This window comes from Mobula birostris, chromosome 9 (assembly GCF_030028105.1).
Source record: "Mobula birostris isolate sMobBir1 chromosome 9, sMobBir1.hap1, whole genome shotgun sequence".
Taxonomy (NCBI): domain Eukaryota; kingdom Metazoa; phylum Chordata; class Chondrichthyes; order Myliobatiformes; family Myliobatidae; genus Mobula; species Mobula birostris.
The window spans coordinates 4120758-4144317 of NC_092378.1; the positions used below are offsets into that span (position 1 = coordinate 4120758).

The 23560-nt window shown below is 45.5% G+C and overlaps 1 protein-coding gene across 3 annotated transcripts in view; it reads left to right on the top strand.

The window, feature by feature from the left end:
- The window catches only part of mybpc1 (myosin binding protein C1), a 155549-nt gene that overhangs the window by 67829 nt on the left and 64160 nt on the right, over window positions 1-23560 (top strand). For 2 of the 3 annotated variants that reach the window (XM_072267395.1, XM_072267397.1), the window contains 8 exons: window positions 1603-1720; window positions 3660-3708; window positions 8770-8784; window positions 12735-12794; window positions 14459-14625; window positions 17099-17231; window positions 20106-20230; window positions 21858-21963. In XM_072267395.1, coding sequence (XP_072123496.1) covers window positions 1603-1720; window positions 3660-3708; window positions 8770-8784; window positions 12735-12794; window positions 14459-14625; window positions 17099-17231; window positions 20106-20230; window positions 21858-21963 — 773 coding nt within the window. The remainder of the gene's footprint in view (window positions 1-1602; window positions 1721-3659; window positions 3709-8769; window positions 8785-12734; window positions 12795-14458; window positions 14626-17098; window positions 17232-20105; window positions 20231-21857; window positions 21964-23560) is intronic. The other variant, XM_072267396.1, reaches the window with a different exon arrangement.

The following is a 23560-nucleotide window of genomic DNA, read 5'->3' on the forward strand; positions in this document are numbered from 1 at the left end:
AATCACACACAGAAAAATACATAATATACCCCAGGTCCCTGAGTATCGTATGCTGTAAACTGGTGGTGCATGGGTTTTATTGGCAAGAACATATAGTTCCCAGCAGTCGACAAACGAACGCAAGCAGGCAGGCAGTCCAGCTCGTCTTCCACCAAGGGAACACCGGAGGATGGCACCAACAAGAGGGGTCAGCCACAGCACACAGCCTCCAGCGTCCATGCTGGATTGCACGAAGTTCAAAGTAAATTTATTATTTTAGTGCATATATGTCACTATATACAAGCCTGAGGTTCATTGGTTTGCTGCACAAGGACAATGAGGCACAGGTGTAATGAAAAACCAGCATCCAGTGACATCTCAGGCACACAGGTATAGGCAACACACAATATCAATTGTACATACATAATACATACATTATCCCATATAGTGAGGAAGGAAAACACTGAGCTGCTGAGTTTGAAATAGCTCAGTCCCCAGTTCAATCCTGGGTTTCGGCAGATACTTTAGGGTGGCAAGGTAGAGCAGTGGTTAGTGCACTGCTTTACAGTGATCCAGGTTTAATTCCCACCGCTGTCTGTAAGGAGTTTGCATGTTCTCCCTGTGACTGTGAGGGTTTCTTCCGGGTGCTCTGCTTTCCTCCCACATTCCAGAGATGTAAGATTAGTTGATCACATGGGTGTGATGGGAGGTGCAGGCTCATTGGGCCGGGAGGGCTTGTTACCATGCTGTGTCTCAGAATTAGGTTTAATATCACCGGCCCATGTCAAGAAATTTTTTGTTATGTAGCAACAGTACAAATTCATACATAATAATAATAACAACTGTAATTTACTATAAGAAGTGTGTATATATATATATGTGTGTGTATATGTATATATATATATATATATATATATATATATATATATATATATATATATATATAAAGTTAACTTAAACAAGTATTGCCAAAAAAGAAAAAAGTGGTGCGGTGGTATTCATGGGTTCAATGTCCATTCAGAAATCTGATGGCAGAGGGGAAGAAGCTGTTCCTGAAACCTGGAGTGTGTGTATTCAGGCTCCCGTACCTCCTTCCCAATGGTAACAATGAGAAGAGGGCATGTCCTGTGCCATGGGGGTCTGTAATGATGGATGCCACCTTTCTGAGGCATCGACTTTTGAAAATGTCCTTGATGCTGGTGAGACTAGTGCCCATGGTGAAACTTTTTGCAGCTTTTCCCAAGCCTGAGCGGTGCCCCGCCCCCCCCCCCCCCCATACAGGTGGAAACTTTCTAAATAAATAAAAACGCCCGTGGTAGTGCAAGAGTTGGTCTGTAGTGTTGAGGAAGAGCTAGGGTTGTGTCAGTCGACTCAATAACCTGATGGTTGAAGTGAAGTAGTTGTTCCTGAACCTGGTGATTTGGGGCCTTAGGTTCCTGTACCTCCTGCCTGAGGGTAGGTGTGAGAAGGTTACTTGGTGGGGTTCTTTGACAATAGTTACTGCCTTTCTGAGGCAGTGCCTCTCTGAGCCACTTTCACCTGCTCTCTGTGCTTCACGTCCCACTGTGAGCAAACCTCTCACCCTCCCATTGTACAAAAAAATCTTCTTTTCTTTAATTACAGATTCACACTTTTGAAATGCAAATTATCAAAGCAAAGGAGAACTATGCTGGAAATTATCGCTGTGAGGTGACCTGGAAGGACAAGTTTGACAGCTGTACCTTTGACCTGGAAGTCATAGGTGAGGAACTTTATTGTAAAATTCCATTTACAGGTGTAAACTCTTTAGTCAGCTGCTTTGTGTTAAGTTTTGTAACTTCAAAACATTAAATTAATTCAATGGAAGCTGTGTGGAGTCCGAAATACTGGTATAACTTTGCTTTAAGGATGGCATGCACGTATCGCGTGGTAGTGTGATGATGTATGCAATTCAATTACTCATACGTATAACCGGTAATGAATTATTTAAATGGACAAGAATATATTACTCAAGTAGTATTGAAATATTAAATACCCAGCACTTTGGGACCTTCCTGATGCCGAACCACAAAAAAATCCAGAGCACAGAAATTGCTCCTGGCCACCTTCCTGTGAACAGGACAGTTATGCTTCTTAGTACCATTCTTTTACACACTCCCTGGGTATCATAGGGATTCTGAGAAATGTTCTCAGCACAGTTATTCATTGTGGTCAGGGCCTCCTCCTTCCCTGTACCAATATGTACCAGCTTCCTCAGTTACACAGATTCACATGTGGTCAGCAGAGACTCGAAGAGTGAATGGTCTTTGTCATTATGAGAAAGAAAAGATGGTGCCAATAAGTGGCGACTCTTTGTGCACAACTACGAACGGAGTCATTAAATATTCCTATTTGGGAAAACTACAGCTCAAATCCAGTTACAGCCATGGGCACTGCAGCAAGCAACATCGTTTTAAGATTTCCACTGAGGTTGGGTGGGACTACAACTAGAGGGCATGGGCTAAAAGTGAAAGGCAAAAAGTTTAAGGGGAACATGAGGGGAAACTTCTTCACTTAGAGGATCATGAGAGTGTGGAATGAGCTGCCAGTGTAAATGGTGCATGCGAGCTCGGTTTCAATGCTTAAGAGAAGTTTGGATGGATACATGGATGGTAGGGATATGGAGGGCTATGGTCCCCGTGCAGGTTGATGGGAGTAGGCAGTTTAAATAGTTTTCAGCATGGACTAGATGGGTTGAAGGGCCTGTTTCTGTGCTGTGCTTTTCTATGACTCTATATTTTAAAAAATCTATTGCTCCTCAAAATCGGCTCTCCAGATTGTGGACCTAGGTAGTGAGGGCAGCTTCCCTTTAGGAAAACAAGGCCATCAAATTTCTAAATGGCCTATCGTCATTGACATCATCAGCAGCCGTTAATCCCAGGGGATTGTGGGCTTGCGTCTCTGGTGGACTGTGTCCTCTCCAGGATGCAAGCCTGGGCAGGAAGATTTGAAGAACCGGCTGTTGCCCATGCAGCAGGTTTCTCCTCTCCACGTCACTGATGTAGTCCAAGGGAAGGGCAAGCACTGATACAGCTTTGCACCAGTGTCGTCGCAGAGGTTGCCAGAGTGAAGTTGTAATCAAACTGCCTTAGGGACCCCAGCTCATGATTTCTTCCTTGGGGTTTACTCCCGAAGCCTTTCCCATGGGTGGGTATGGCCGCAAGGCAGCAGGGGCTTATAGTCAGAGTTTTCCTTCTCCTGGGTAGGCTGTCGTCCAAGGCTGACGATCCCTAACTGCCCAAAGCAACTGGTTTTGAGGCGCCAGTGGTCTGCCTTTGCCTCTTCTCTTGTCAGTAGAAACAATTCCACTAGGCTTAGTAGCGAAGCCACACGTGAGGGCCAAGAGTTGGACTTGGGTGTCAGAGGCTGTTAGAGTCGCACACTATTTGGAGCACTTTATAGATAGTGGGAGCTTATCCCCACCACCACTCCCGGCTGTGACAACCTTGGGAACCGAATGGTCTGTGACCACTACGCTACCTCGCTGTTGTACCCCTTTCCTCACTACTGAATTATTTTGTTGTATTTCTTATTGTAACTTGGAGTAACTTTTAAACCTTGCAGTGCACTGCTGCTGCAAAATGACAATGTCATGGCATACTGTATGTCAGTGATATCAAACCTGACCCTGACATTTCACCCTGTGTGTATTTTCCTTTCAGAAACCCCAGAGGTTCAGCAGATTGATATCCGAGCTGCTTTTAAACGCAGGTAAACTACACCAGCACTTCCGCTCTACTACCCAAACTCTCCTTATTCCTTGACATGAAGTCTTTCACACAACTGACAACTGTGTTCTTCTCCACGACAGCCCTATCCCATTCTGCCACCCCAATACCTTCCACTCCCTCTCATTCCTCCCCTGCCCACAATACACCCGTGTGAAATAGTTACACAATCTATGTTTAAAGGATAACTAAACTACCTTACTGTCACTCTCAGGGCATGGGTGGGAGTGATAAAATGGATTTTCTAGGTGTGATAAAATGGATTTTCTAGGTTGCCAGATATTCTGTTCATAATATAACACAATTCTTATTCACTCTTTTTAAAGATGTTACACTTTTAAGACGTTTAAAGGGACAACAGGAAGCAGAGGGCAAGGGAGAGTGAGGAACAGGCCCCAGGGTGAGCAGGCGAGTGGATAACAGGCCTGGAGTGAGAGAGTGAGTGTGGAACATGACTGGAGTGAGAGGGACATTGGGGACAGGCCCAGGCAGTGAGAGGGAAAGTGGGAAACAGGCCCAAGGGTGAGAGGGAGAGTGGAGAACAGGCCCCAGGTTGAGAAGGAGGGTAGAGACAGGCCCAGAGAAAAAGGGAGAGTGGGGAACAAGTCCAGAGTAAGTGGAAGAGTGGAAAACAGGCCTGAGATGGAGAATGGGGACAGGCCCAGAGGGAAAAGCCCAGAATGAAAGGGAGAGTGAGAAACAGGTCCCAGGGTGGGAGGGAGAGTAGGGATAGGCCCAGAGTGAGAGAGTGAGTGGGGATCAATCCCCAGGAAGTCAGAGAGAGAAAGGGTTTGGAACTGTAGTCCCTGAGTGAGGTGAAGATTGGAAGCAGGTCCAAGGATGAGAGGGGAGAGTGGAGAATAGGCCCATAGTGAGAGGGAGAGTGGAGAACAGGCCCAGAGTGAGAGGGAGAGTGGGGTACGGGCCCATAGTGAGAGGAAGAGTGGAGAACAGGCCCAGGGTGAGAGGGAGAGTGGGGAACAGGCCCATAGTGAGAGGGAGAGTGGAGAACAGGCCCAGAGTGAGAGGCAGAGTGGGGAACAGGCCCAGAGTGAGAGGGAGAGTGGGGAACAGGCCCATAGTGAGAGGGAGAGTGGGGAACAGGCCCAGAGTGAGAGGGAGAGTGGGGAACAGGCCCAGAGTGAGAGGGAGAGTGGGGAACAGGCCCATAGTGAGAGGGAGAGTGGAGAACAGGCCCATAGTGAGAGGGAGAGTGGGGAACAGGCCCAGAGTGAGAGGGAGAGTGGGGAACAGGCCCAGAGTGAGAGGGTGAGTGGGGAACAGGCTCCAGGCAGTGAGAGGGTGAGTGGGGAACAGGCTCCAGGCAGTGAGAGGAAGAGTGGAAAATGGAGCCCTGCTGAATCAGATGCAGATCCATCAAGATTGCAGATTGTCAGATGATCGGAGTTTTACACCATCCAGTTCAATTTTGGAAAGTTCCCTTCAAACAGGCAACACATTAATTAAATATCCCAGAAACTGCCTTTTTAAAAGTGATTTTCATCTTCTTCTTGGTTCTGGTTTTGAACTGGTGTCTCCTGTCACTGGTTCACTGGTAACAGTTTCCTCCCCCTTTATCACAACACTTCTAGACACACTCTTAGAATCTTTCAGTCACGTTCCGATTGAGTAACAATGTTTTTTTTTAGGGAATTCAGTGAATGGACGCAGTGAAGCGTTAGTGCAGTTACTAATTTGCTATACTGGCCCGCTAATTGACAAGTATATGTTACATTTTTTATAAATGAAGTTTATTTTTATATCTTATTTAACTTTCATTGGAACACTTACTCCTTACTCAGTTCTCAAATTAAAAATGGCCCGATGCGCTCCAGCCCCCAGAAATCCGGTGAAACCACGTGGTCTCCCTTCTTCCCTGCAGGGCAATGTCCTCGGAATTAGGGAGCAGGCAGCCTGCTCACAGCCCAGACCTGAGAATGGTCACCCTGTTCAGAACCAGGAGCAGATGGTGCTGAGATACCCTAACAAATGCCCCCGATCAGGAGGAATTTACTCCCTCTCCTCTTTAGAGAGAAGGTCCAGGTGTCCTGGGATTGATGGTTACACAATTGATAGGATAGAGAAATACTCACTATTGCACTTCCCTTCCCTAATTTTCCCTTCCTCACTTCTCCTTTCCTGTTTGAAACGGGCAGGCATGTCAACATCAAGGTGCCTATAGATCTGTGTAGCTGTTGTGGAGTCTCACCTTCTCACGTTCACAATGGAGCTACTTCACTGCCCCTTCCAGTGAGATTGGGCTTCCCGTTGGCTGACACACTGCCCCACTGATGTGTTACAATAACCTGCACCCTCCATAGAGGGCTCCCCGTAGATCGGGGAGGGGAGGGGGAGAGGAGGGGCAGAGGGTGTAAAGTGCATCCAGAGTTTGAGGAGCAGCCTCAACAGACTGAGGTCTTGGTATTTCATCTGGCACCTGTGGGGAGCAAAGTCAACCATCCAGGCACCATCTTCAAAGCAGAGGAGGGGAGCATCCAGCACCTCATTCTGTTCGACTGAAAGTTCCAGTGGACCTCCAGCTTCTACCAACCTTGTGAAGGAGCAATCTCCAGACTTGCTCCAGTCTTTGTGTAAAGGAACGTCCACTGATTCCTCCACTAGGATTGTCCACTGACTCCTCCACCAGAAGATCACGGTTTCTCATAAAGAACAGGGCAAGGTATGGACAGACAGCCACGAAACGTATGAGCAAAGGTTGTGAACGTGATAAGGGAAGGTTGAGTAAGAGCTAGGGCTTTTCTGTCTGGAAAAATAGGAGAATGAGAGGTGCCTTGATAGAGATGTACAAGAGGATAATGAGGAAAATACAAAACTAACATCTTGAGTTTGAACAGGCGCGTTCAGAAACAAGTCCATGGTGGTGCGAGAGGTGCTTAACAGTGTTCCATTCCTGAAGAAGGGTTAGGGTTGTGCTGGTCAGTTCAAGAACCTGATGGTTGTAGGGAAGTAGCTGTTCCTGAACCTGGTAGTGGGGGGATTTCAGGCTTCTGTGCCTCCTGCTCAGCAGGAATTGGAGACGATGGCATGGTCCTGATGGTGGGGATCTTTGATCATGGTCGCCGTCTTTCCAAGGCATCTCCTCTCTGAGCCATTTTCACCTGCATTCTGTGCGTCCTGTCCCACTGAGAGTAAACCTCTCATACTCAGGAATATCAATTGAGATAGATCTTTAAGGTGATTGGAAGAAAGTATCGGGGAGATGTCTGAGCTAGGTATTAATTCACAGGGAGTGGTCAGTACATGGAGCACCCTGCCAGGGGTGGTGGTAAGGCAGATACTTCTAGGTAAGAACCTCTTAGCTAGGCACATGTATGATAGAAAAATGGAGGACTATGTAGGAGGGAAGGTTAGATTGATCTTAGAGTAGGATAAAAGGCTGGCACAACATCGTGGGCTGTAATGTGCTGTACTGCTCTGTGTTCTATGAAACGTCAGATGGAGAAGAATTGCTTTCACTGTCTTGACCAGCTTCAGGAGTTGTGACATAGGGAGGGACAGGGTTTCCTGCTTCTCTGAGGAGCAGAGTGAATCAGTACAGGAATGCAAAGAGGTGCACCGAGTCCTGATGCGAAGGCTCCTCAGAGGCCACGTCGAGAAGGGAGAGCTTCTGGAATGTGGCATCACAGGAACCATAACTTGGCAAGACCCAAGATCTGAAGCGAGGTCAGAAACCCCAAGTGGGAACTCAGAATCAAAATCAGAATCACTGACACATGTCGTGAAATTCGTTGTTTTGTAGCAGCGTGCAGTACAAGATGTAAAAAATTACTGTAATTTAAAATAACAATAAATAAAAGAGAGCGCAAAAAAGAGTCAAATAGGTAATGTTCGTAGAGCGTTCAGAGATCTGTGGCAGAGGGGAAGAAGTTCTTTCTACAGCATTGAGAGTGGGTCTTCGTGCTCCTGTACCCCCTCCCTGATGGCAACAATGAGAAGAAGGCTTGTCCTGGATGGTGAGGGTCCTCACGATAAATGCTGCCGTTTTGAGGAACTGCCTTATGAAGATGCCCTTGATGGTAGGGAGGGTTGTACCCACGGTGGAGCTAGCTAAGTCTACAACTATCTGCAGCTTTTTCCGATCCTCTACTTTGGTGCCTCCCAGCCAGAGGAAGATGCAACCAGTCAGTGATCTACAGAGTTGGAGGATTCACCAGCTATTTAACACTGAAGTAACAAGTATCCTGTAGACATGCAGATGGGAGTCTTTAGACATTCAAGGCAGGAAACAGTGGAACATATGATTATGGACATTGCCTTGAGTGAACATCCCATGTCTAAGCCAAGATGTCAATTTCCTATCACAGGTAGAAAAAATCTTAGAGTCAGGCTTCCAAGTCTTTGCAGAGTGTAACTTGTGAGCCCACGTCACGCACCCAGGTACCTTGTGCCCAGCACAACTAATTTTGTGCAGGGGGAAATAATTGAATACAACTTTTTGGACAACTTTGAGGGTGATCTCAAAAAAATGCAGGAGATTTGCTGGAACACAAATGAAAAATCAGAAAGAAGCTATTCCAAACAGTGAGACATTGTGGTCAGCTAGAAGGAAACACTAACCTCTTCAGTGGGAGAATAGAGGCTTCTCATCTATAATGGTCACATCAGATTGAAGTCAAGACATGCAACATCCTTGGAAAGAACTTATCATTGTCACTTGGGGAGGGTCTTGGATGGTTGATTGATGGGTGGGTTAAGAATTAGTGGCAAAATTTTGGTTGGTTGGTTGGTGGATGGGTCAGAGTTCATGGATGGGTCTTGAGTGTTGGATGACTGGTCAAGATTGGTTGATGGATGGGTGGGTGAATATGAAAGGGTGAACTAAGGGTGACTGGTGGGTGGCTGGTGCATCTTGTTGAATTGGTCAGATATATACATGGTTGTTTTATTGGGTCTTGGTTAATCTTGCTTGCCCGATTGCCTGGTGGCATTTAAGGGCTTCTAATTGCCTTTCCTTTGCTAGTCTACGTATCCTCCATGCTCATCTCTAAGAAAATCTTTTGTTTCTTTATTCTTTCAATCATAGGTCTGCGCCAGTAAGGTAAGGAACTGTTTCAAACTTCTGTGCCACAGTGAATCTTGGGGAAAGAGAAAAATTCTTTATTCTTTCTGAACATCTTTATAGTGTAAGAGAGTATTCTTATAAGTAATCTTCATTTTAATTAGTACCTTGTGTCTTGTCTGGTGGTAAAGAGGCCAGCCTGCTTAACATGGTCTCCCCACAGTCCAGTAGGACTTTCTCATTATCTCGCGACAATGTTAACCAGAAATTAATGGCTACTGCTGTACTCTCTTGACTCTTGACTCTTGAAGTGACGAGGTCCCATTGCCTGCCTTGTCACTAACCGTATTTGTTTATTGAATGTAATATTGAGTACAGGTGCACCAGGTCTGGGCACAGGCGGTTCAGCCGTGAAATCACTCCGTGAGTTCCTGATCATGAATCTTCATTGATCAATTTGCTGGACAATTGACTAATCGTACTAATGATCTTTTTTTTTAAATTTTGTGTACCATAATGTCCACGTTATGAGTACACTTCCACACCTGTCTGACAAGATACTGATGTTGTAGATCAGTACCTCGTAGCGGTCAGGAGAGCTAAGAAAACCGATGTGACTTGTGTGGCAGGTTTCATGGTAAAAGGTTCTACTTAAACTTGTGCAATCACATCCAGTGATTTTCTTCTCACTGTTCTTGCTTCCAACTAACAATCAGGACACAGAATCTTCCTGAGGCCGTTTTTTATGATTGCTTCTCTTGAGTGTTTTGAGGTATTTTCTTGTCTGGATATCATCGTGGAAGAGGGTGGAATCTTTACATCAGTCAGCAATGGGTAATGGGGATGTAATAAATGTCTGTATACAAACAGCATCATATTGCTCAGGAATTCCCTCATATTCTTAATAAATTTGCTGGGAACACCAGCATTTATGGCTCAACCTGGGTTAGCCCTGACCTCACTGGTTTGCGAGACTATTACAGAGGGCGGCTGAGCTGCAACCATTGGTGAAGCTGAACTCAAATATTGGGCAAACCCCAGACAAGGATAAGTGAATTCCTGTAATTGGTTTATTATTGTCACATGTGCTGAGATACTGTGAAAATCCTTGTTCCGTATGTCATCCGGACAGAAGATTCCATACACTGAGGTGGTACAATAACAGAGTGCAGAGCATAGTCCCAAAAGAGGTTCTGCAGATGCTGGAGATCCACACACAAAACGCTGGAGGAGCTCGGCAGGTCAGGCAACTTTTATGGAGGAGAATAAACTTGTCAGTGTTTTAGGTTACAACTCTTCATGAGAACAGGAAAGGAATGGGGAAGGTGTCAGAATGAGAAGGTGGGAGGGGGCAGGAAGGGAGGATGGACAAGCTGGGAGGTGATAGGTGAAGCCAGCTGGGTGAGGAAGGAGCAGGGATGAAATAAGAAGCTGGGAGGGATAGATGGAAAGGGTAAAGGGCTGGAGAAGAAGGAATCTTCTGTTTATTCATTTCTATAGACGCTGTCTGACATGCTGAGTTCCTCGAGCATTTTGCGTGTGTGATGCAGACTATAGTGTTACTATTACAGAGAAAATGCAGTGCAGGGGGACAAATAAGATGCACGGTTCGCAGCAAGGTGGGTTGTGAGAACAAGAATTTATCTTTATCGTACAAGAGTCCATTCACGTGTCATAACAGCAGGTTAGAAGCTACCCGTGAGCCTGGTGTTACATGCTTTCAGCCTTTTGATTCTTCTGCCCAATGGGAGATGGGAAAAGAGAGATTGTCGAGGGTGAGAAGGGTCGATGATATTTGTGGGGCAGTTGTTTTCTCTGACAATCTAATGTTGATGCTGTCCCCTTGTTAATAGCAAACTTTAATCTCACGATTGCTGTGTTGTGACTTGTTGTCATGTCATCAGATCTGCTCGCTACACTGCTATTAATTAAAACGGAAAGCTGGAAATCTTGATGACATGAATATCGATTTGTCTAACCTCCAGTAATTCCTTCTTTCAGCCCCCCTCCTTCCTTCTCTCTTTTTCCATTCCCATTCCTGGTTCCCCTCTCACCCCTTCTCTTTTTCTCAATGTGAATCACCTCCCTCTAGTGCCTCTCCTCCTTCCCTTTCTCCCATGGTCCACCTCCTCTCCTCTCCTCTCAGATTTTTTTCTTCAGCCCTTTTCTTTTCCACCTACCACCTCCCAGTTCCTCACTTCGTCCACCCCTCCCTACCACCCACCTTCGCCCTCTCCTGGCTTCACCTATCACATACCAGCTTGTACTCCTTCCCCTCTCCCTACCACCTTATTCTAGAACCTGCTCCCTTTCTTCTACAGCACTACAGCACAGAAACAGGCCCTTTGGCCCATCTAGTCTGTGCCAAACAAGTATTCTGCCTAGTCCCGTCAACCAGCACTCAGACCAGAGACCTTTCTGCCCCTGCCATCCATATACCTATCCAGCTTTTTCTTAAATACTGAATTCACTGATGAAGGGCCTCAGTGTAGATGCTGCCTGACCTCCTGAGTTCCTCCAGCATTTTATGTGTGTTGCTGAGAATCCTTAGGTCAGGCAGCATCTTTGTGGAGAGAACTAGATAATCAGAAAAGGTCAGGAAAAAAAAATGTGTTTCAACTTGTGCAGAAAGAGAGAGAGTGGGAGGTGGACATCTGAGGAGGTTTACGAGAATAAACCTGGGAATGGAAGGGTTAACATATGCGGACAGGTTGACGGTTCTGGGCCTGTACTTGCTGGAGTACTGTGTATCTATTAGTGGCACGCGTACCAACAGACAGTGAAAAAATTAATTTACATGCAATCTATACAGATTATTCAAGGGAGTATTATTATTATAATTGTTATTGCTACAACTACCCTACACTGTTGACATTTAGGGCAGCAATTAAGGTCCTCCATCTCCGGCAGTCCTTCCAGAAAGCAACTTTGTTCTTTGTCTTGGTGGTGTTCAGGGCTTCCTTCATCATGTAATAGCATCCTCTCAGTTTTCGCTACTGCAAATCCTGGGTGGAGACTCCGGAATTCCGTTGCACTCGGATGTAGCAGGACTCCTCATTGCTGTTTCTGTAACAATTTTGTTTTACCAGTCACAGTTGTTGGTCCTGAGCTGAACCCTCGAACCTGGAGGACCGATAGACCACTCTCAGTCTGGCCTCTACTCTTTGACCTGTTTGGCATGGGTGACCCTACCAGGTGCCAAAGCACAAAGGCCCGACTCCAGCCAGCATAGCCCTCTGGGTCATTAAGGCATGCAAGCTCCGAATCACGACAAGGTCGTGGTCCTCTTAAAGGATGAAGGAAGTTTAAAATGAAAATAAAGCATATTGCAAAATACTGTGTTACAGGTTACAGAGAGAGGGCAGCACAGGTAGATAGAATACAAATACAGTTTTAGTTACAGAGAAAGGGCAGTACAGGTGGACAGGGTACAAATATAGTGTTACAGTTACAGAGAGAGGGCAGCACAGGTAGACAGAATACAAATGCAGTTTTATAGTTACAGAGAGAGGGCAGTACAGGTAGACAGAATACAAGGGCCTTGATGACAAGAACTGAGACATAAAGAGTCCATCATTAATGTAGAATATATCTGTTCGAATTAAGTTTTATTATCAAAGTACATATATGTCATCATATACAACCCTAAGATTCATTTTCCTGCGGGCATACTCAGCAAATCTGTAGAATAGTAACTATAACAGAATCAATAAAAGCGCAACCAGAGAGCAGAAGACAACAAACTGCAAATGCAAATATAACTAAATAGCAATATTCAACATCATTTCTTCGGCATTGTGTGAAATTTTATGAATTCTGGTGGTTGGGCTAATATTGGAAACAAATTTCTTTCAAGTTCGATTATATGAACTGACATGTGATAGTTTCTCTTGAACCTTGCTCTCGGTGGATACTCTATTTCTTTTGCAATTTCTGTGATGAAATTCCTAAAACTTTTAATTTTTTTCTCTTTCTCCTTCTGTTAAAAGTGGAGCCGATGGTCAGGATGATGCGGGAGAACTTGATTTCAGTGGGTTGCTGAAAAAAAGGTGAGTTATTAATGGCATTGGTACCGGTGAGACTTCCTTTGGAGTACTGTCTTCAGCCTTGGTCACCATGCTATAGAAAAGATGCCGTTAAGCTGGAAAGAGCGCTGATAGACTTGCCAGGTCTTGCAGGATTGGGCTACAGGAAGAGCTCGGGAAGAACAGGACTTCGTTCCTTGGAGTGTAGGACGTTTAGGGGTAATCTTACACAGAGTGTAAAATCATGAGGGGCATATTCAGAGTGAATGCACACAGACTGTTCCCAGGGTTGAGGAATCAAGAACTAGAAGGTATAAGTTTAAGGTGAGGCGGCAGAGGTTTAATAGGAACCCAAGAGACAAATTTTACATGCAAGAGCTGGTGCATGTAGGGCCATAAGACATAGCAGTAAAATTAGGAATTTGGCCCATCAGGTCGGCTCTGCCATTCCATCATGGCTGATTTATTATCCCTCTCAATCCTATTCTCCTGCTTTCTCCCCATAAAGTTATAGAATCCTTGTAGGTCAATGCCCTTTGACATCCTTACTAATCAAGAAACTGTCATCTCCAATTTAAATATAACCAATGAACTGGCCTCCACTGACGTCTAAGGCAATGAATTTCACAGGTTCACCACATTCTGTCTTAAAAAATTTCTCCTTATCTCTGTTCTACATGGATGTCCCTCTATTCTGAGGCTGTGCCCTCTGGTCCTAGGCTCCCCGACAATAAGAGACATCCTCTCCACATCCATTCTATCTAGGCCTTTCATTATATGGAATGAACTGCCAGAGGAAGTGGTTGGGACAAGTATATCAGCTTCACTAAAAAGGCACTTGGATACGGAAAGGTCGGAGGGGTATGAGTCAAACATGGGAAATCGGGGGGGGCATCTTGGCCAGCATGAACTAAATGGACTGAAGTGTCTATTTCTGTGCTGTTTGACTCTATAACTCCCTGACAGGTTCTCTGTCTGGGCCATATCAGGAGAGAGAAAATGGGGGCTTAGTGAAGGAGCTGCGTAAAGGAGAAGGGAGCTGAGGTTCGGTGGGGAGGGAGGAAGGAGGAGAAATTTCCAAAGCTTCAGATATTGATAACTGAAGTCCCCAGGACCAGATGCAGTTAGATAAAAGCTGGAACTGATACCAAAAGGTAGCTCTCGAGAGGGGGTGGGATCTCATTGAAGCTATCAAATATTGGAAGGCCTAGATAGAGTGGATGTGGAGAAGATGTCTCCTGTAGTGGGGGAGTCTAGGACCAGAGGGCACAGCCTCAGAATAGAAGGACATCCCTTTAGAACAGAGTTGAGGAGGAAATTCTTCAGCCACAGGGTGATGAATCTGTGGAATTTATTTCCACAGGTAGCTCTGAAGGCGAAGTCATTGGGTATACATAAAGTGGAGGTTGATAGGTTCTTGATTATTCAGAGCAATAAAGGTTACTGGCAGAAGGTAGGAGAAAGGGGTTGAGAAGAATATTAAATCAGCCATGATGGAATGGTGGAGCAGACTCGATGGGCCAAATAGCCTGATTTTGCTACTATGTCTTATGGAATGCGGAGGCCTGAGTGAGGGGAAGGACGAGGGAGAGTGAGTGAATAGGGTTTTATGGAATGCAGAGGCCTGAGTGAGGGGAAGGACGAGGGAGAGTTTGAGGTGGAACTGACTCCCTTGTCCTCATTGCCAGGGAAATTAAGGAGGAGAGCACGGAGCCTGATATCGACGTGTGGGAGCTGCTGAAGAACGCGCAGCCACACGAGTATGAAAAGATCGCCTTTGAGCATGGTATCACTGACCTGAGGGGCCTGCTGAGGCGATTGAAGAGAATAAAGCGGGAGGAGAAAAAGAGTGCCGGCAAGTACCTTAGAGAACACAGAACAGGAACAGGCCCTTCGGCCCACAGTGTTGTGCTGAACCAGTTAAATTAGCAATCAAATGGCCAGCTGAACTGATTGATTCTGACTGCACAATGTCCACCTCCACAGTTCAAAGTAAATTTATTATCAAAGTACACATACATCACTATATACAACCCTGCGCTTCATTTTCCTACAGACATTCTCAGCAATCCTTGCAATCTCTGCACATCCCTGTGCCTGTCTAAGAGACCCCTCAAGATTCAAGATTGTTTAATGTCCTTCCAGAACCCAGGTGTAAGGGAGAACAAAATAATTATTCTTCAGATCTGATGCAGACAAAAAAAAACACAATAAGATAAAGAGCACAATAATAAAAAAACACAATAAATATAAATACATCAGATACATAAATTGAGTATGTGTCTGAGTCTGAGATCTCCGTTGGTCAGAGTTGACCATAGTTGTTGTGTCCTAGCTATCTAGACACACAAGCCTGGGCAGTACGATACGGAGAGCAGGCTGTTGTCCATGTCGCAAGCTCCCCCTCTCCAGGCATTTGATGAACCCAAGGGAACTGCAGAGACCCATACAGATTGGTACCAGGAGAGTCGCAGGAGTTGCCAGTCAGCATTGAACTCAATGTGGGGCTGTCTTCGGGACTCCAGCTCTGGAGCTTTCCCTTGGGGTTTACTCCCAAAACCTTCCCCTTGAGTAGGTGTAGCTGCAAGGCAGTGGAGGTTTGAGATCAGAGTTTTCCTTCTCCTAGACAAGCCCCAACTGCCCAAAACGACTGGTTTTAAGGCTCCAGTAATCTACCTTTGCCCCTTCTTCTGTAAGTAAAAATGGTTCTGCTAGGCTTAGTAGCTAAGCCACACGTGAAGGCCAGGAGCTGGACTTGGTTGTCAGAGGCTATTTGAGGCGCTGGGCACTGGGACCATTTAATAGGTAGCAGGAGCTTGTCCCCATTATCACCTCCAGCTATGATAACTTCGAGGAACCATAGACTGATTGCATGTCTATACAGTCTCGCTAGGCACAGGAATGTCAGTACATAAGGTGACCCTGATAGGAAATGATAAAGTAGTGGTGGATGGGGGTGTTGAGGGATGGGTTAGTAGCTGGAGGTGTTGATTACTTTTACTGCTTGGGGAAAATACTGTTTTTGAATCTGGTGGTCCTGGCGTGGATGCTATGTAGCCTCCTCCCTGATGTGAGTGAACAGGGAGGGTGGGAACCTTCATGATATTGTTGGCTTTTTCCCAGCACTTTTCTGTATAAACTGCATGTTTTAATGGCCGGTAGGTTGGTGCCGGAGATGTGTTGGGCAGTTTTGACAAGCTACTGTAGAACCTTCCCGTCTGCTGCCTTCCATTGCCTCTATAGCATCTGCCACCACCCCAAGGAGTGCATTTTGGAATCAGAACACAACATTATATTGGGCCAGCTGGTATAGTCATAGTCATAGTCATACTTTATTGATCCCAGGAGAAATTGGTTTTCATTAGAGTTGCACCATAAATAATTAAATAGTAATAAAACCATAAATAATTAATAGTAATATGTAAATTATGCCAGGAAATAAGTCCAGGACCAGCCTATTGGCTCAGGGTGTCTGACCCTCCAAGGGAGGAGTTGTAAAGTTTGATGGCCACAGGCAGGAATAACTTCCTATGATGCTCAGTGTTGCATCTCGGTGGAATGAGTCTCTGGCTGAATGTACTCCTGTGCCCAAACAGTACATTATGTAGTGGATGGGAGACATTGTCCAAGATGGCATGCAACTTGAACAGCAAACTGAGGCTACATTGAATACTGATTTGATTAAACATCTCTCGCTGATAAAGAGCAATACAAGTGTTCACTTTAACTCTGTGGACATGTGGAATAATGGTTGTCTAGAGACAAGAAGGTCGTACCTTCTCATGGTGGAACGGTAGTGTAGCAGTTAACACAATCACTTTATAGCACCAATGTTCACCGATACGTGTTCAGTTCAATTCCCACCACGGTCTGTAAGGAGTTTGTACATTCTCCCCGTGACTGCGTGGGTTTCCTCCGGGTGCTCTCACATTCCAAAAGCACGTACTGCTTAGGGTTAGTAAGTTGTGGCCATTCTATGTTGGAGCTGGAAGTGTGGCGACACTTGTAGTCTGCCCCAGCACATCCTCAGACTGTTTGGTCGTTGACAGAAAAATGACGTCTTTCACTGTATGTTTCAATGTTTCTATGTACCTATGACAAATAAAGCTAATCTGGAAATGTAAGTTCCACCAATGGGGTTTGACTTATCTGCAGAGTCTTGGAGATAAAAGTTCTAAAATGGAACACCCAAAATACTATCCCGTGACCAGTTGGTTAGTTCAGTCACATCTCTTATGTGCAAATGTTTTCAAACCTTCAGTAAAGCGTAAGAATTGCCTTTGCCTCACACCCTTCTCTTACTCACATTACTCCTGTTGTACACAAAGCGTTTGCAACGATTCTGGATCCTGCGTATCAGGTGGAAAAGGGTGACAAGATAAGGTTCGTGGTCGATTTGGCAGATCCAACTGTTGACTTGAAGTGGTATCGCAATGGGCAAGAAATCCGTCCTGGTCCAAAGTAAGTCCTTGCCTTACACTTTTTACTTTTAGTTAAAAGCACGGTTAAATAGGTGGCATGGTATTGGTTAGTGTAACGCTTCACAGTGCCAGCTGTGAAATCAGAATCTGTCTGTAAGGAATTTGTACGTTCTCCCCGTGACTGTATGGGTTTTCTCCAGATTTATTAGTTGTGGACATTGCCGGATCTTGATACTTTTCAATTCCGCGGTTCTTTTAGTTCAAGAAAGAGTGAAAGACTTTGATTCTTCACGATCATTTGTTTAAAGTTTAAACAAAGGAATAGATACTAAGCAAAAAAAAACAGTGATACAAAGCAGATGGAGCACATGAGAAAAGAGAGATTAAACGTGGTATTTTAGCAAAAATCTATCAGCTTTGCGGTCCAGCTAACAGAAATTCCTCATATAACAAGAAACCAATCAAAGGCTACACACAAACATAAATCCATAAGAGCATAAGATATAGGACCAGAATTCGACCATTCAGCCCATCGAGTCTGCTCCGTCATTCCATCATGGGTGATCTCGGATCCCACTGAACCCTACACACCTGCCTTCTCACCTTATCCTTTGATGCCCTGACCGATCAGGAAACAATAAACTTCCGTCTTAATTATACCCACAGACTTGGCTTCCACCGCAGTCTGTGGCAGAGCATTCCACAGATTCACCACACTCTGGCTAGAAAAAATTCTTCTTTACCTCTGTTCTAAAGAGTCGCTGCTCAGCTTTGAGGCTGTGCCCTCTAGTTCTGGATATCCCCACCATAGGGAACATCCCTCTCCACGTCCACCCTATCTAGTCCTTTCAACATTCGGTAGGTTTCAATGAGATCCCTCTACATTCTTCTAAATTCCAGTGAGTACAGGCCCAAAGCTGCCAAACATTTCTCAGATGCGAACCCCTTCATTCCTTGAATCATAGCATGTGTGTAATGATTGTGCTGGTGCCAAACTGTATTGGTCTCTGCCGTTCCTTTGGGTTCATCAGATGTGTGGAGGGGGGAAGCTTGCTCTCCATATCGTACTGGGTGGCAGTGTGAAATGTGAGGAGGAAATTGAGATAATGCTGGGTGACTTGGACAGGTTGAGTGAGTGGGCAGATGCATGGCAGATGCAGTTTAATGTGGATAAGTGTGAGGTTATCCACCTTGGTGGCAAGAACAGGAAGGCAGATTACTATCTGAATGGTGTCAAGTTAGGAAAAGGGGAAGTACAACGAGATCTTATGCCCTTGTTCATCAGTCACTGAAAGTAAGCATGCAGGTACAGCAGGCAGTGAAGAAAGCTAATGGTATGTTGGCCTTCATTACAAGGGGAGTTGAGTATAGGAGCAAAGAGGTCCTTCTGCAGTTGTACAAGGCCCTGGTGAGACCACACCTGGAGTATTGTGTACAGTGTTGGTCTCCAAATTTGAGGAAGGACATTCTAGCTATTGAGAGAGTGCAGCATAGGTTCACAAGGTTAATTCCCGGGATGGCGGGACTGTCATATGTTGAAAGATTGGAGCGACTGGGCTTGTATACACTGGAATTTAGAAGGATGAGAGGGGATCTGATTGAAACATATAAGATTATTAAGGGATTGGACACGCTGGAGGCAGGAAGCATGTTCCCCCTGATGGGTGAGTCCAGAACCAGAGGCCACAGTTTAGGAATAAGGGGTAGACAATTTAGAACAGAGTTGAGGAAAAACTTTTTCACACAGAGGGTTGTGGTTCTGTGGAATGCTCTGCCTCAGGAGGCAGTGGAGGCCAATTCTCTGGATTCTTTCAAGAAAGAGTTAGATAGAGCTCTTAATGATAGCGGAGTGAAGGGATATGGGGAGAAGGCAGGAAAAGGGTACTGATTGTGGATGATCAGCCATGATCACAGTGAATGGTGGTGCTGGCTCGAAGGGCTGAATGGCCTACTCCTGCACCTATTGTCTATTGTCTATTGTCTATTGTACTGCCCAGGCTTGGTATCTAGGCAGCTCGGACACAACATCCATGGTTGACCCTGACTGATGGAAGCTTCAGTCAGCACGGTAACGAGCCCCTCCAGCCCATCAAGCTTTTGCTTCCCAATTATGCGACTAACCCGTACATCTTTAGACTGTGGAGGAAACTGGGGCACCCGGAGGAAACCCACACAGTTACGGTACAAATTCCTTACAGACAGCAGCAGAACTGCACGCAGGTCACTGGCATTGCTAACCACTACTCTCTCTTGCCATCCTATTAATTGGTGGGGTAGGTTTGAGGGGCCGAATGGCCTCCTGCTGCCTCACGTTTCCAATATTAACAACTGGAAAGAAGCAATGGTTTCTGGAACTGTTGGGGAAAAGCTGATTATCATGGAGCTGCCTTGATTTGGGAACAGCACACAAAATGCTGGAGGAAACTCAGCAAGTCAGGCAGCATCTATGAAGGGGAATAAACCGTCATTAATTCTAGATGATCCCCTTGATCAGGACATCATTTCTGGGTCTCTGCCCAAAGCTGTCTGACCTGAATCAGAGTCAGAATTAGGTTTATTATCACTGATATATGTCATAAAACTTGTTGTTTTGCAGCAGCAGTACATTATAGTACATAAATTGCGATAGACTGCAGTAGGAAATGTATATGAATAAATAAGTCGTGGAAAAAGAGACTTACAAGTGAGGTAGTATTCATGGTTGCAGGGTCCCTTCTGCTGAGTTCTTCCAGCACTTTGTGTGTGGCATCTACTAAGTCTCTTGTACCTTTGATAAGGGTGTTGGAGGGTGAAGCAAGATGATTGAGGAGAGCAACGGAATTGGGGGTTGGGGGGGGGGGCTGTTGTCAGGTTTGTGTCAGACTGTCCTGCTGAGGGCGTATCTAATAAAACCTTCCCCTGACACCGTCAACAGGTACATCTTTGAGCACAAGGGGACATTGCGCATGCTGACAATAAAGAACTGTACCAAGGCTGATGATGCAGCGTACCAGGTCTCGGCTGGTGCAGAGAAATGTACCACAGAATTGTTTGTTAAAGGTAAGCTCGTCCCAAATCCTCCTTGGTCACCTGCCACCCTAGCCCATATCCACGTTTGCAGAGAAGCAGTCCTCCCCGTCTAACAGGACCCTCGCCAGACCTTCATTACACACAACATAGAACACTACAGCACAGTACAGTCCCTTTGACCCCATAATGTTATGCCAACCTTTTACTCAACCCCGAGATCAATCTAACCCTTCCCTCCCACATAACTCTCCATTTGTCTATCATCCATGTGTTGTGGTAGAATGAAGGACCCTTTGGAAAATCCTGGCAATTCTGGACAATGTTTCTCACCCTCTGCATGTCACCTTGGCTGAACAGAGGAGCACTTTTAGTAATAGACTAAGACAACTACGCTGCTCCAAAGAGCGCTATATGAGGTCATTCTTACCCTCGGCCATTAGGATCTATAATGAGTCGACCTATAGCAGGGGAAACTGATGACTCTCTCCTGTTACACTGTTTGAGGTAACTTATTTTTTATTCTTTATTACTTCTCTTCTAATGTTTGTATACCTGTGCACTTGTAATGCTACTGTGACACTGTGATTTCCTTTGGGATCAATAAAGTATCTATCTGTCTATCTAAAAAATAGTTTCTTAAATGTCCCTAAAGTATCTGCCGCTACCACCATCCCTGGCAGGGTGTTCCATGTACCCACCACTCTCTGTGTAAAATCCTACCTCTGATACCCTTCCATACCTTCCTCCAATCACATTAAAATTATGCCCCTGATATTAGCCATTTCCACCTGTCTCTGGCTAGCACTCTATCCATGGATTTATCATCTTGTACACCTCTATCAAGTTGCCTCTCATCCTCCCTCATTCCAAAGAGAAAAGCCCTAGCTCACTCAGCATGCTTCCTCATGAGACACGCTCCTGGTAAATCCCCTCTGCACCCTCTCTAAAGTTTTCACACCATGAGGCAACCAGACCTGGGCACAATATTCCAAGTGAGGTCTAACCAGGGTTTTGCAGAGCTGCAACATTACCTTGTGGCTCAATAAATGAGAAGAACCCGCGAGACATTCTGTAATGATCAGTAAGCCAATAGTTTGGAAGCAAATGTCTCAGGACTGGCTGTGTCTGCACCCATGTTACCCGTGTCCCTGACACTCTTTCTCTGCCTCCTGTCCCACACCCCTCCCACAGCACTTCACCATTGCCATCGCCATTCCCAACATCCTTTGCTCCCGGCAGATTTACAAACTCGCTCTTCACTCCATGTTGACAAATACAGTTCTGTGCCAAAGTCTTAGGCACACTATCTGTAAGAGAGCAAAAAATAGTGAGGTAGTGTTCATGGATTTACTGTCCATTCCGAAATCTGATGGTGGAGCCGTTTCTGAGCCGTTGAGTGTGTGCCTTCAGGCTCCTGTACCTCCTCCCTGATGGTAGCAATGAGAAGACAGCATGTCCTGGGTGATGGGGGTGCTTAATGATGGATGCTGCCTTTCTGAGGCATCGACTTTTGAAGATGTCATTGATGCAGAGGAGGCTCGTGCCCACGATGTATATGAAATGCACCAGTGAACAGTAAGATTTTGTGGTAGGAGCAAGCAAAGTAACAAGTGTCTCAGCACCTCTGACCCTCACCCCTTGTCCTGTGTCCTTGCAGAAGCTCCCATTCGCATCACTCGAGAGCTGGAGAACCTGAATGAGCTGGTCGGAGACAGAGTGGAGTTGGAATGTGAAGTGTCGGAGGAGAACGCTCAGGTGAAATGGTACGTGAGCCCCATCCCATTAAAAATAAAAGATAAAGATTAGTTTTAGTTGTCATATGTACACTGAAACATTGGAATACACAGGGAAATGACTCCTTGTGTCCACAACTAACACAGTGCAAGGATATGCTGGGAGCAGCCCATAAGTGTCACCTCGCCAGGCTTCCAGTGACAATCGTAGAATGCTCACAACCCTCTAACCCTACCCTGTGCATCTCTTTCAGTGGGAGAAAACCAGAGCACCCGGAGGAAACCTATGTGGTCACAAGGAGATCATATTGACTCCTTGCAGACAGCGGCTGAAACTGAACTCTGATTACTGATCCCTGGTTCTATAAAGTGTTACTCCAACCACTATGCTACCATACCGCTCCAAAAGGGATTTCAACAGGAACTCTGAACGAGAATTGCCAGACTCTGAGAGTCACAGATAGGGTAGATAGTTAGAGTGTTCTCCAAGCCTGGAAATGTCATGGGTTTAAGGTGGGCTTAGGCCTAACTTCACTCACCCCAATGCTGTACAACCTATGGACTTACTCTCAAGGACTCTTCACCTCACGTTGTCAATATTCATTGCTTGTTTATTTAGTATTATTATCTCTTTTCTTTCTTTTTGTATTTGCACAGTTCGTTGTCTTTTGCACATTGGGTTGTTGTCCCTCCTGCTGGGTGCGGTCTTTCATTGATTCCATTGTGTTTCTTGTATTTAAGATGAACACCCACAAGGAAATGAATCTCCGGATTGTAAATGGTGACATATCTGTACTTTGATAGTCAATATACCTTGAAGGTGAGAGGGGGAAAGTAAAATTATGAAAGGGATAGATAAGATAGAGGCAGGAAAGTTGTTTCCACTGATAGGTGAGACTAGAACTAGGGGGCATACTTCAAGATTTGGGGGAGTAGATTTAGGACAGAGATGATGAGGAACTGCTTTTGCCAGAGAGAGGTGAATTTATGAAATTCTCTGCCTAATGAAGCAGTGGAGGCTACCTCAATAAAATATTTAAGACAAGGTTGGATAGATTTTTGCATAGTAGGGGAATTAAGGGTTATGGGGAAAAGGCAGGTAGGTGGAGATGGGTTCATGGCCAGACCAGCCATGACCTTATTGAATGGCGGGACAGGCTCGAGGGGCCAGACGACTGACTCCTGCTCCTATTTCTTATGTTCTTATGTTTGAAGGAGGTTGATGAGGCAAGATCTTTTTACACAGAGAGTAGTGGGTGCCTGATATTGGTATTGGTTTATTACTGTCACAGTGAAAGACTTTACGTGCTATCCGGGCGCATCATTCTGTACAGAAGTACATCGAGGCAGTAATAAGAAACCAGAGTGCAGAATATAACATTGCAATTGCAGAGAAAGTGCAGTGCAGGTAGACAATAGTGGGGTGCCGCAGCAGCGCAGCAGGGGTCCCCAACCCTTTTTTATGCCATGGACAATACCATTAAGCAAGGGGTCTATGGACCCCTGTTTGAGAGCCCCTGGGTTAGCATTACACCATTACAGCTCGGGGCATTGGAGTTCAGAGTTCAGTCCCGGTGTCACCTGTAAGGAGTCTGTACATCCGCCTCGTGGAATGTGTGGGTTTCCT